Source organism: Meles meles, chromosome 12 (assembly GCF_922984935.1).
Source record: "Meles meles chromosome 12, mMelMel3.1 paternal haplotype, whole genome shotgun sequence".
Taxonomy (NCBI): Eukaryota; Metazoa; Chordata; class Mammalia; order Carnivora; family Mustelidae; genus Meles; species Meles meles.
The window spans coordinates 68,397,354-68,410,115 of record NC_060077.1 but is presented as its reverse complement, the minus strand read 5'-3'; the positions used below and the strand labels follow the sequence as shown (position 1 = coordinate 68,410,115).

The window sequence follows — 12,762 nt, the reverse complement described above, 5'->3', positions numbered from 1 at the left end:
GTCAATGTCAATGATTTTAATTGTTAAAACTTGCCTTCCTCTTTACCCTAGACCTTATTAGTTAGCTCCTAGATCAGAATGTTTCAATATGATACAGGGAAAATGGAAGAGAACTCAGCCCTCTCTGCCTGCCAGCTTTTGTTCTGAGCAAATCATTTAGTCCTCATAGCCATCTTGTGAGGTTTGCATGAACTTGACCCTTGTTGTATAGATGAGAAAACAGGAGTCAGGCAGCTTGTCTCCCTGGGTGTCCCTAGCTACCTGGGTCTGCCCCTGGGTCGTTTGGAGCTTCTCCCACTCCAGTGCTGGTGGGTGAGCGCTATAGGGAGTTGTCTTCCATCTTCACGTTCTCTGATTTGTGAGTAGAAACTCCCTCCCCCCAGGCCTTCCTCTCCCATCAAGCTGTGTGAAGACTTCCCTGTGAGAGTCTCTACGATCCTTTGTTAGCTAGGAAAGTCATCTTCCATTAAAGGATTAAGAAATGTATTTCTTGGGACGCCTGGGTGGCTCAGTGGGTTAAGCCGCTGCCTTCAGCTCAGGTCATGATCTCAGGGTCCTGGGATCGAGTCCCGCATCTGGCTCTCTGCTCAGCGGGGAGCCTGCTTCCCTTCCTCTCTCTCTGCCTGCCTCTCTTGTGATTTCTCTCTGTCAAATAAATAAATAAAATCTTTAAAAAAAAAAAAAGAAATGTATTTCTTCAGGTTGCAAGGAAGATTGGATGGGAAATTCGATAGGCAGCTTCAGGCTTCTGAAGGAATATTTCATCTGTGTTGTTGAGTATCTTTCTTTTTTAAAGATTTATTTATTATTTATTTATTTAGAGAACGCACCCGTGTGTGTGTGTGATGGCGGGGGACTGCGGGGTGCAGATGGGGCAGAGGGAGAGGGAGAGAGAATCTCAAGCAGAGACCCTGAGATCATGACTTGAGCTGAAATCAAGACGCTTAAATGACTGAGCCCACCCAGGTGCCCTGTGTTGTTGAGCATCTTACATATTTTCCACTGATGATAGAGTAATGAAAAGAAATGTAGACTTAATTTATTAAATATTTTCCTATTTAATAATAATTGAACAATTTCCTGGTTTGTGGGAATGCCTTTAAACTTGTAACCTAAAGACTTTATAGAGCTTCTAGAGTGGGGATAGGGGAGTTACATTCAAAGATACCTTTGATATGTGGGGTCCGAGATGAGTCAGTTTCAAACCTATCTAAGTACAGTATGATGGTTCTTTAAGATTTCAGTGTCTTTTCTTATCGTCATTTTATAACTTAATTGTTAGGGGTTATAATTTTTGGAAAGTTCAAGTTCTATATCCAAGATCGTTCTTTACTACTTTTCTACTACTAGTAGAAAACTACTAGTCATTTTGTTCAAGGGTATGTTAAAAAAAAAATCAAGATGGCATGTTTGTGATTATTTTTCTCCTTCAAAGGGTACCCTTCATCTGGATCGAGCAGTCCATGCTGAAGTGGCTTTAATGATTCTTGAAGCGTACCAGAAATACCTTGCACAGAAGCCCTATGCTGGGCTTCTTTCTGAAAGTATGAAGCAGGTATTTCCTTTTCTTATATATGGAGAACATCTTTATTTGTAAGTGGCCTGGGTGGATACAGTTACAGTGTTTACCCTTAGATTGCCTAAGAACATCTGGCAATTTAAGAGATTAAAATTGGATTCCGTGGTTGGATAAAGATTTTTCTTTGAGAAGTAGCCTACATATGACCATTTTAGTATTGTGGAAATCCACGTGAGCTAGAGCTGGCAGGTACTGGCTCAGGGGAATGGACTGTTCAATTAGGAACTTTGCAAACCAGGTTGTTAACCTATTGGTAGCTTGAAACTGACCATGGTGGGAGTTTTTACAGGACCAAAATTGGCAAACCCTGTAAAGGATCTCCCAGGCTCCAGCTGGTTGTTAAAACTTACTTATCATCACAGCATTTGTTGTGTACCAACTTTCGTATTATTACTCCTTTGCTTGCACTGACTCAGATCATGTTCACAAAGTGACTAGCAAGTGAGTGGAAGTAGTCAGTTGTGAGAAATTGCTTTAATTGAGTGCTGCAAATACTGAGTACTGGTAAGTAGTATGTCCTCTCTTTTGAGAACGTTGTTGATCACAGAAGGAAATCGGTGGGTGAGCTTACTGATTTAATTTGTATGTGACTAATGTGGTTTAAAATAAATAATTGTTTTAGGTTTCATATTTGGCCAGTATTGTTCGATATGGAGAGACACCTGAGACCTCATTTAACCAGTGGGCCTGGAACTTGATCTTGAGGTTAAAACTGCACAGAAATGACTGTGGAATACAGCAGAATTGTCCAACTGTTCCCTTCTCCAGCACTGTGCCTGACATGACAGAGTCACCCACGTTTCATCCTCTCTTGAAGGCTGTTAAGGCGGGCATGCCCATCGGCTGTTATCTGGCCTTAGCTATGACCGCTGTGGGCCACAGGTACAGTGTGGGCTGAACCCCTAGGGTTGCTGAACCTTAGTGATTCTAGATCTCATTTTGCACATCCCAAGGTCTGAGACCTCCATCAAACGTATCCAAGGGTGATCAGGATCAAATTATAAGCCTTATTAATGGCTTCTCCAGGGAAAATGCTGCCCAAATTCATATAAGACATACTTGTACGAGAGAGTCACCTCAGAGTATGGAGAGGGTATGCCTCTCCACAAGAGTGGAATGTTCATGTCAGCAGTAGGTGTTTTCTCTTCCTTGGACTAGAGAGCACGTAAAAATAATTGGCCATCCATACTGCATTTTGTTTAAAGTGATGGCAGCCCAGCTTCTCTGCTATAGGGCTAACCCTGCCCAGGGGAAGGAAATTCCTGATCAGGTCACATGCCTCTCTGGCCCGAGTCCAGAGTTGTCTCTGTTTCTTCCACTGGAGCATTTGCCACACCACGTTGTAGTCTGTTCAGTCTTCCTGGGATCGTCCATTAGGTCCTAACCTCAGGAACCATGTTCGTCTTGTGTTACCATTTCATCCCTACTACTGACGATGGCTGTAGCTGGTGCCATAAGTAGCTGGTGCAGAGAGTAAGTGAATGAGTTCTTAATTGGTTAAAAATCCTTTTATTTTTTTTTTAAAGATCATTTTCCTACGGTATATTGATTTTTTCTAGCCTACCTGTTTTTCTAAAATCTCTTTCACCTCCACACTCTCTGGTTCACACATTTTAGACTCACTGTGATATCTTGTTAGCATCCCAATTTCAACATCTTGTTTCACATTACATATATTTTTAGTGAGTTGCCGGCTGTCCTACCAGTTCCTTGTGCTCTGAAGTGGGAGAGATTCGGAATTGATAGCTACTGCCTTCAGACTGCTGGCAGTTCAGTGGAGCTGGTGGACAGAAAGCAGTTGGCACTGAAGATGTGACCATGGGCCGGCTGAGGTTGGTGGAGCGAAGCTTCGCCATCCTGGCTGCTCTTTACAGTGCTGTCTGGAATGATTCTAAAGCTGCCTGAATGGGGAAGAGGGTGAGAATCCAAATCTCATTGGCCTGGGAGCCAAATTATTCTAAGGTATGGCCTGGATTGGGAAGGAATTTCAAGGAAGGAGAGATCATGAGGGCAGGATACCTACATGGAGGAGCTAAGCTTTGGAGAGGAGTCTTAAGTAGAGAAGGCATCCGAGGCTGGGGGCAGAGTGGTGACGCTCACCCGCTCCAGGTGATCAGTGCCTGGAAGACTCAGTCATGGGCCTTCCTCGACCCCCCAACTCCCCGCAGCACCTGTGCACTCCGAGCCCCACCCTTACTGTACCGCAGTGAGATAGTGTCTCTCACTCCCCTGCACTCCATGCTCCTTGAGGGCGGGGCATTGTCTTGTCATCTGCGGATCTCCAGAGCTTAGAGCAGGAGGTGCTTGGCTGCATGAACATGGGAGGGAGCAGCGGGTGTCTGAGTGAGGAGGGGGAAGGTGCGGGGTGACGAAGCACCCCTGCCTGAAGCCCATGCTTCACATTAGGGAGCGGAGGTGAGCGGGTGGGTGAGGACGGCCCAGCTGTGATGGACAGATGTGAAAGTCCGGTGAAGGAGGGTAGAACTGATCCGTTGGGATGAGGAGAGATGTTATACAGGTGCTTTGGAAGGTACTCTGTGTTCCAGTAACTGTAGCGTCATTTGCTAGGTCCAGTTTCCTGTACCTCAGGTTCCTCATCTCTAAAACAGGAGTCATGACAGTACTAGACTTGATGAGCCTTGAGTGAGTGGTAATACTTTTAACAGGTCCAGCACATGGCTGGCATGTGGATTCTGAGTGTAGCGCGCTGAACTTAATCTTTCATGATTTCTCTTGTGTCTTGTATTCCTTCTGGGACCGCATCTCCTTGTTCGCTGATGCTGCTGTGGGTCTATTTGCTTGGTGCTGATTACTGAATCCCTAATGGGAGTGAAGATGAGAATAAAGTGTTTCTCTTTGGGCTGAACTCCACCCACTATGGAGGTCAGGGATGTATATATACTAGAACTAACTTAAAACAATCTCACGAATGTGCTTGGGGTTGGAGACAGAGTGTGCAGGGATGTGAGTTGTGCATGAATATAGTATCACGTAGTACAGAGAACAATAGAGAAATCACCCAGAATCTTTCTCACCCTGACGAAACATTGGTTTGTTTTTTTTCTGTTGGTTTTTATCCAGTATTTCTTCCTTTGATCTTTTTTAGAGTTATAATGTATGCATAATTTTGTATATCCTTTGTTTCTCATTCTGATATTATAGACATTTTCCTGTGGCATAATCTTTGCGCTGTTACTTTTATTTTATTTTTTTTGAAAGGACTTTTTACCCTAGAATTAGGGCAGTATAATCAAACTATGGAAGTAGGAAGATGGGAGAAAGAGCCACTTACTTCTGCTTCTCCAGCACAATGACCATTTTGGTGTGACATCATCCCTGTGTTTTTTTCTTTCTATATGATTCTTTATTAGTTGTTATTCACCCCCTGCCCCAGCATCAATGTAGTAGAATTTTTCCATGTTGCCCTTGGATATCATATGCATTCTTTTTGAAGATTTTATTTATTTATTTTATTTTTTAGATAGAGAGAGAGGGAGAGTGCCAGTGCGGGGGAGGAACAAAGGAGCGGGGTGGAAAGAATCTTAAACTGCGCTGAGCATGGAATCCCATTTTGGGGCTCGATCTCACTCTGAGATCATGACCTGAGCTGAAACCAAGAGTCGGATGCTTAACTGACTAAGCCACCCAGGTGCCTCTCATATGCATTATTTTTATGTGATGTAATAATATTTGCATTGAATGGATTTTTCCAAAATTTACATAATCATTTCTGCCTCTTGAGTTTGTTTTTAAATTTTGAAAAGTGCATCTTCACGTGACTCATCTCATTTTTCTCCACCTTTGAGATTATTTCTTAAAGATAGGTTTTCTGAAGTGAGTCAAAGAATAGATAATTTTTATGCAAATTGGTTTCAGAAGAATTTTGCCAGCTTATACTAACAGAGTAAACTCACTTTTGAATCTTCCCTTTGCTCTCATACCTTGTGGAAATATGCAGACAATGAGAGCCCCATGGCTCTTAGAAGAAACACCATTTGGGAAGCAAAATTGGGTAGTGGCCAGTGCTCTGGACGGGAAATTTGCAAACCTGGGTTCTCATTTTGGCCTTGCACTAGGAAATTATGTGAATTTGGGCATGAATACCTCACTATTCTCATCTGTAAAGTGAAAATACAGATGAATTGTTAAATTCCTTTGTACTTCCCGAGTCCCAGTGCTGGTATTTCTGTATGAAGTTTGGCTATGCACAACATGTGTTGGAGACCTGAGATCATCTGGGTGGCAAATGGGTTGATGGCCCATTGGAAGAAAATCATTTCCTGAACTGCTAACCTTGACTGCTCATTGCCTTTGTCTCTTTCCATAGCATCGAGAAGTTCTGTGCAGAAGGCATCTCACTGTTGGGAATTCTGGTCCAGTCGAGGCATTTGAGAACAGTGGTTCATGTCCTGGATAAGATTCTGCCTTTGTTCTACCCTTGCCAGTATTACCTTCTGAAGAACGAGCAGTGAGTATAATACAGCCCAGGGAGGAACGACGACTATGTTTTCAAGTAAAATAGGGAATGGTGTGATTCGGTAGTGTATTTTTTAGGAGGCAGAAAACTTCCTGCCCAGTTTAGAAGACAGGTTGATGAACAGTGACTCTTAATAATGATTCCAGTTTATTTTCATGAGAGATATTTCCCTTTATTTAATTTTAGATTGCTTGTAGCTTATTAGTATTTGAAAGAGCAATTGTTTCCATGAAACCTGCTGACATTGAGCAGCACATGGCTTTGCCATTGTAACAGTAGTGGAACACATTGCTTTTCATTGTCTGCAGTATTATAAACAGATGAGACACATAGGAAGGTTCTCATCACACGAAACATTGATAATCTTGTGGAGAAAACAAGACTTTTGAGGTCATTACAAAGTCGGGAAGCAAGACCAAGCTGTGGTGTATAGGTTGCATTTGCATATGGGTAAAAGTATATGGGATCTGTAGTAAAAGAAATAGCTGGTTGGGGAGGGAGGGAATTAAGGATAGGGTATTCATCAAGATTCTTAATTGTGAACGTGATAAAAATCCAGTGCATACTGGTTTCACCAAGAAGGGCGTATATTGGTTCATGTAATTGGGAAAAAGGCTCATAATAACATCAGGTGATTCTGTTCTAAAGTGGTAGTTCTCAGCCAGGGGTGATTTTGACTTTCAGAGGACATTTGGTAATGTCTAGAGATGATTTTGGTTGTCACATCCTGGTGGGGGGTGGAGTGGGAGGCAGTAGTTGGTTGAGCAAGGGGATATGGTTGATGGGAAGGGAATGGGGAGGCTTAGTGGGTTAGGTGTATTTTAGATGGCAGGGAGGGGTCAGGAAGCATCCTGTGGGGAAAGGACATCGTAGATGAGATACGGGGAATGAGTAGGAGTCTGCCGTGTTAGGTGTTGGGGAGTGTTTCAGGGAGAAAAACAGAAGCAACAAAAGAGAGAGGAGGGACTAAGTACATCCAGGGAACTGAGGGCACTTCCTGACTACTTGTGGTGGGACCCTCCCCGACCAGTGCCCCTTACACCAACCACCTTGTATGAAGTTGACACCCAGTACCAGATTGTGTTGATTTTCTAAACATCTCAGCTTTTGTGAGAGTCGGGAGTGGGGAGGGGATAAAGGGGCCCTTCGGATGTTGTTCCTCTGATGCTCTTTAATTTGTGCGTGTTTTTCTGTCTTGGATCTATCTGTTCACTGTACTTCTGCAGGTAGATAGAATTCCTTTTAACTCACCTTAAATTTGAAAACTTCATTCTTCTGAAATTTTTGAAGATTTATTGAAATCCCTGAGTAGAACTTAGGTCTGTAAATGGGACCAGTTTTAATATTTTTCTGTTTCTTCATAAGTAATTAGCTATTGGAAACTTTACTGACTTCTGATTAGAAGGTCAAATGTGTTGTCCTTCATTCCTGGCAGGTTCCTGTCACACCTTCTCCTGTTCCTGCACTTGGACAGTGGTGTCCCTCAGGGTGTCACACAGCAGGTCACCCACAAGGTGGCACAGCACCTGACAGGAGCCAGCCATGGGGACAACGTGAAGCTTCTCAACAGCATGATCCAGGTCAGGCCCTAGGAAGCCCCTGCATCCACACTGGCCCATCTTCCCCCTCAGGCATGCTGTTGTTAGCACAGCTGAGTGTTGGTCATTTCAAAGCACTTGGCACAGTGCTTTTGGCCAAGAACATCAGCAGACTTGGGCTTTGCAGTAGAAGCAGTTATTTTGTTGGTCTCTTAAAAATGGGAGACTGACTCTTACCTCCATATCACCTAAACCCTTTCTCCGTAGGCCCACATATCCGTAAGCACTCAGCCCAATGAAGTGGGCCCTATTGCCGTATTGGAGTTCTGGGTCCAGGCTCTAATAAGCCAGCATCTTTGGTACCGAGAGCAAGCCATCCTCTTCCTCATGGACCACTTGTGTAAAACAGCTTTTGAGCTGATGCAGGAAGACTGTGTGCAGAAATTGCTCTACCAGCAACATAAGGTAAACCTGTTAGAGAATTTGTCTTTCAATCCTTGACTAGATGGTGGCTTTCCCAGAACATTCCCCAAATGCATATTTCCCAGTACTACTCTGGGGCCAGTGCCTTTTTAAAGCTTGTTCTTGATGGTGCCTTATCTTAGGAACCATAGTCCCTGCTGGTATAGACTCCAGGGAAGCCAAAGGAAAAGACCCCCCAGGAGGAGCCTTGCTCCTTGCATTTGGCTGTAACACGCTGCCTGCGACTCTCATTGCTGAGGGACTAATTAGTGAAATCCACGTCTTACCAGAACCTACCATCGTAGGAGGCTAATTGCTGATATTCTCGATAAGGTTTTTAAAAAAAACTTTCTCTTTGCTGCATATCCTGTCCTGTGTGTAGAATGCTTTGGGTTACCACTGTGATCGGAGTCTGCTCTCTTCTTTGGTGAGCTGGATCGTAGCTGGCAACATCACACCTTCTTTTGTGGAGGGCTTGGCCACACCCACTCAGGTAGGAAAGCCCCTGTGGCCCATTGGTGATCTTTGCAAACTTTTAATGTTGTTACTATCTTTGCTGATATAGGGCTACTAACTTTAAGTAGTGCTCCTTTAGCACTTACTACGTTGCAGAACCCTCCCAGTGGCCTCTGCTGAGGTGGTACAGTTGCTCTTCTGTTTCACGGAGGAGTTAACCGAGGTTTGGTGGGGCCAGGTGGCTGGCTCAGGATCAGACAGCTCGTGATCAGGCCTGGTCTGCCCGACTGCAGAGCCTGCCCAGCAGTGTGGTTAAGAGCGGACACTGGGGGCGCCTGGGTGGCTCAGTCGGTTAAGCATCTGCCTTCAGCTCAGGCCGTGATCTCAGGGTCCTGGGATTGAGCCCCACATCGGGCTTCCAGCTCTGCAGGAGGTCTGCTTCTGCCTCTCCTCCTGCCTGTGCTGTCTCTCTCTGTCTCCAGTGAATTAAAAAAACAAAACCCACACAAAACGGACACTGGAGCCAGACAGCCTGGGGCTCAGTCTGCTCTTTGTCTGTCCTGTGCCTCGGCAGCTTGCTTACCTCTCTGTCCTCAGTTTCCTCCTCTGGGGAATGGGAATAATGATTGCATCTGCATGTAATGCACTCAGACCCGTGCTTAGTCCAGCCCCACTGCACGGACTTGGTGTTGGCTGCTGTTACCATTGTGAGCAGCGGCAGCAGCTTTTTCTTCATTATTACCCCTGTCTGACTCTGCGTGTCTGATTATGTCCCCGATTCATCACTTCCACCACTAGTGACATCCTTCAGCCTCCTGTCGGTCTGGCCTCCTGCTCTTCCTCGTACCTCTTGTGATCAGCTGCAACATACTCCTTGCTGTTGTCCACCCATGTCCCTGGTGTTTCCGCCTCTCTGCCTCTGCCTCACCCGGTCTTCTTGCCAGGCGTCCCTTCACCTCTGTTCTCCGTGCAGAGCCCTCTTTGGTGTGTCCGCCTCTGTGATCCCGCGCTCCTTCCCGTAGCCAGCTTCCTGTAGCCGCTGACACCTGATTCCATGCTCACCACCTCTCACTTCGCATTGTAGTTACTTAGGCATTAGTTTCGTCTTCTCAAAGAGGTGGGAAACTTCAGGAGGGCGGAGCTTAGATCTGGCTCTCTTTCCTGTCCCTCATAAAATAAATAATTATTGTGTGAACAAACATCTTCTTTTACTGAAGGGGTGTTTCTGAAGGAATTTAGCGTTTTTCAATGTTTTGTTTTATCTAAGTTTGTATCTGCGACAAGAACAGTGATAGGTGTAAGAACTCTTAATTTGGGGAACCATAAATATTTGTTGATTGAGATACCTGGTAGAAGAGATGTGCATTTGTAGAATATCGGGATGATTTGGTCTGAGCAGGCTGCTCATTCCGCTCACCCTTACCTGCTGTCCTTGTAGGTTTGGTTCGCCTGGACAGTACTGAACGTGGAATCCATCTTTGAAGAAGACTCCCAGCTCCGAAGAGTTGTCGAAGGGGAATTGGTCATAAACTCTGCTTTTACCCCTGACCAAGCTCTGAAGGTGCAAAAGGCCATTGTGCATTTGAGTGGGAGAAGGTGGTTTGTTGATGGATTCATCTAATAGCTTTTGAACTTGGGCGTTTCCTTTTGTTGTAAATGTTTGGCAAGCACAACATCCAAACCAGTTCTTAAAACTGTATAAATAAAGCGTATACTTCCTTTCCAAGCTTTATTTAGCATAAAGAGTCACAACCTAATGATTGAAGTCTGTGTTCATGCATGAGCGCAGGGGCTTACCCTCGTTTTAAAACAGTTTCCTGTGTGTGTCCTATGCATCAGTCCCCTGAAGAGCTTGTTAAAAATCAGATTCCCGGACCCCAGCTTTTGAAATTCTGAGTTTTGAAGTTTGGAGCGGGACCAGGAATTTGTTTTAAAAACTCCCTAGCTGATCCTTGGGCTCACGGAAGGGAGAAAAAGACTGGGATGAGGCTTTAGAATGAAAGACCTATTTTAGGGTCTCTCCCAATAGAGACTTGGCTTTGGGTTTCAGATCCTGTCAAGGAGTTTATAATTCTTGAAAGTTCTTTTCAAATTAAGTTTTCAAGAGCTTGATAATGTTTGACAGTAAAATTGACTTGATTTCCCTATCATTCTGCTTCCTTGCACTGTGGTGTTTTGTGCACAAAGGCCTGGAAAGGCATGGAAATGAGGTAAAATGTGTAAGACATATTCCAGTCTGGGGGCGGTCTGTGAAATGTTTTGACCAAAAAAACTGCCCCACATGTTTTGCTACCAAGGAGGTTAAAGTATCATCTAGTGAGTTGGAAATAGGATTTTTTTTTTCCCCTCACTGAATTGAAAACAAAATGTTCAGGGTTTTATTTGGATCATTTAGAAAGCGCAGACTATCTGAAACTGTGATCATGTTACGGCTGCTCAAAGCCCCTCTTCTTTTGTAGAAGGCCCAGGCCCAGCTGAAGCTTCCCATCGTCCCGTCCCTCCAGAGGCTGCTGATTTATCGTTGGGCCCACCAGGCCCTTGTCACGCCTTCCGATCACCCTCTTCTGCCTCTCATTTGGCAGAAGTTCTTCCTCCTGTATCTTCATCGCCCAGGACCGCAATATGGGTATGTTAGCCAGTGTTGTTGTGTCTGTGAACCTGTTCTTGACTTTGCACTCTGCTCTCATGCTCTGTGTCCTCACATTGTGGCCTGGGAGTTAGAACCATCCTCCAACCTCTGCTAGGAGTCTGCCTCTCTTCCTGGTTCACATTTATTAGACTAAACAGTTTTTGAGTTTAGGGTATCTTGTGGCAGCTCCCCGGGTGAAGGCAGCACCTGGAGCTGGGCACGGTGTAGCACAGAGCTCCCGGAGCTCAAGGGGAGAGAAACTGCCCCAAAAAGGCTGCTCGTGTGATTGTTGCGGGGGCCATCCAGGCAGACCTGTGAAGGGCAGAGCAGGTGTGGACAAAGGCCAGGCAGTGCCTGGCAGCTCTTGGTTCTGTGCCTGGGGGTGTCTAACATTTCCCCTGAGTATGAAGGGACTCTGGTCAGCTGGACTTGTCCACTGTTTCTGACTATGTTCTCTGGCTGCAACTCAGTTCCTAGCTCACCCTTAGTCCCTTACCTCAGTCCTTCAGAATGGACAGATACTGGTTCTTGGGCTCTTCTGTTTTCTACCAGCTTGCAAGTTCTTCTAGAGTACTGTCTTTATTCTCTACCGCTACGTGGTCATAGTATCTTAAATTTGGGTAGCATTTCATTCTTTTTAAAACTGCTTTCATATGCACCATGCTTGTGGGATCCTCATAGGAACCACTGAGGTAGAAATAACAAGTGTTGATTTAATGTGGTATATTGCTAGCCACTGAATTGTCAATTGGTGGCTATTGTGTGCCACATGGAAAGATCATCTTGGGTTGATTTTGTGATGTGTGCTTGTATTTTTTAAGGTTACCCATTGATGGTTGTATTGGAAGAAGGTTTTTTCAAAGTCCTGCTCATATCAATTTATTGAAAGAAATGAAGAGGCGTCTGACCGAGGTGGCCGACTTCCACCATGCTGCGAGCAAGGCCCTCCGCGTCCCAGCAGAGGGCAGTGAAGGGCCGTCTGCCAGCCAGGCGGGGACCCCGGGCTACCTGACTTCGCCAGAGCTGCACACAGAGCTCGTGAGGTGGGCCATGGTTATTGAGCCATCTCTGCCAGCACTGGGGACACTGCTGGAGCAGCTGTTTGTGCGACAGCCTGCCAGATGCCATTCTGTCAACCCTGTTGGATTTTATAAAGAGGGTGGTTTGCGCTGGGTTTGCATCGGGTAATGCTTCTTTTCTGTGTTCCTCACGAGAAGGGACTCGGCACTTTGGATACAGCTCTGTCAAGCGCCTGGAGTCTGAATGGAAGGTCTTAAACCAGAGGGCTGATGTCCTCTTCTGTCTCTCTATGTAATAACAGAAACCAAAACAGTCAGTCCTAGGAAGTAAACATGTAGTAAAGCCTGCCAGGACAGTTCTCAAAAGGAAATTTCATGAGCAAGGCAGGGTTCTTTAAGCGAAGTTCATACACCTCTTGGAGTCTGCCTGGGGTAGGGTAGCAATCACCCAAAACTGCTTCTAAAATCAGGCACAGTGTAGGTATCCCCCAAAGATTAAGAACTCTGAAGTAAGTGTGGTCCCTTTGACATAGGTCCTTTACTTTTCATTTATGCTTGCCGTAAACCAGGTATTAGTCTTCTAAATAAGACTTAATAAAATG

At 45.1% G+C, this 12,762-nt stretch overlaps 1 protein-coding gene across 1 annotated transcript in view; it reads left to right on the top strand.

Annotated features, from left to right (window-relative positions):
• EPG5 (ectopic P-granules autophagy protein 5 homolog) overlaps window positions 1-12,762 on the top strand; it is a 104,378-nt gene that overhangs the window by 40,025 nt on the left and 51,591 nt on the right. Inside the window, 9 exon segments of the mRNA XM_046024639.1 lie at window positions 1,436-1,555; window positions 2,202-2,461; window positions 5,907-6,047; window positions 7,492-7,636; window positions 7,862-8,059; window positions 8,439-8,549; window positions 9,951-10,073; window positions 10,972-11,138; window positions 11,963-12,184. Of these exon segments, the coding sequence (XP_045880595.1) occupies window positions 1,436-1,555; window positions 2,202-2,461; window positions 5,907-6,047; window positions 7,492-7,636; window positions 7,862-8,059; window positions 8,439-8,549; window positions 9,951-10,073; window positions 10,972-11,138; window positions 11,963-12,184 (1,487 nt within the window).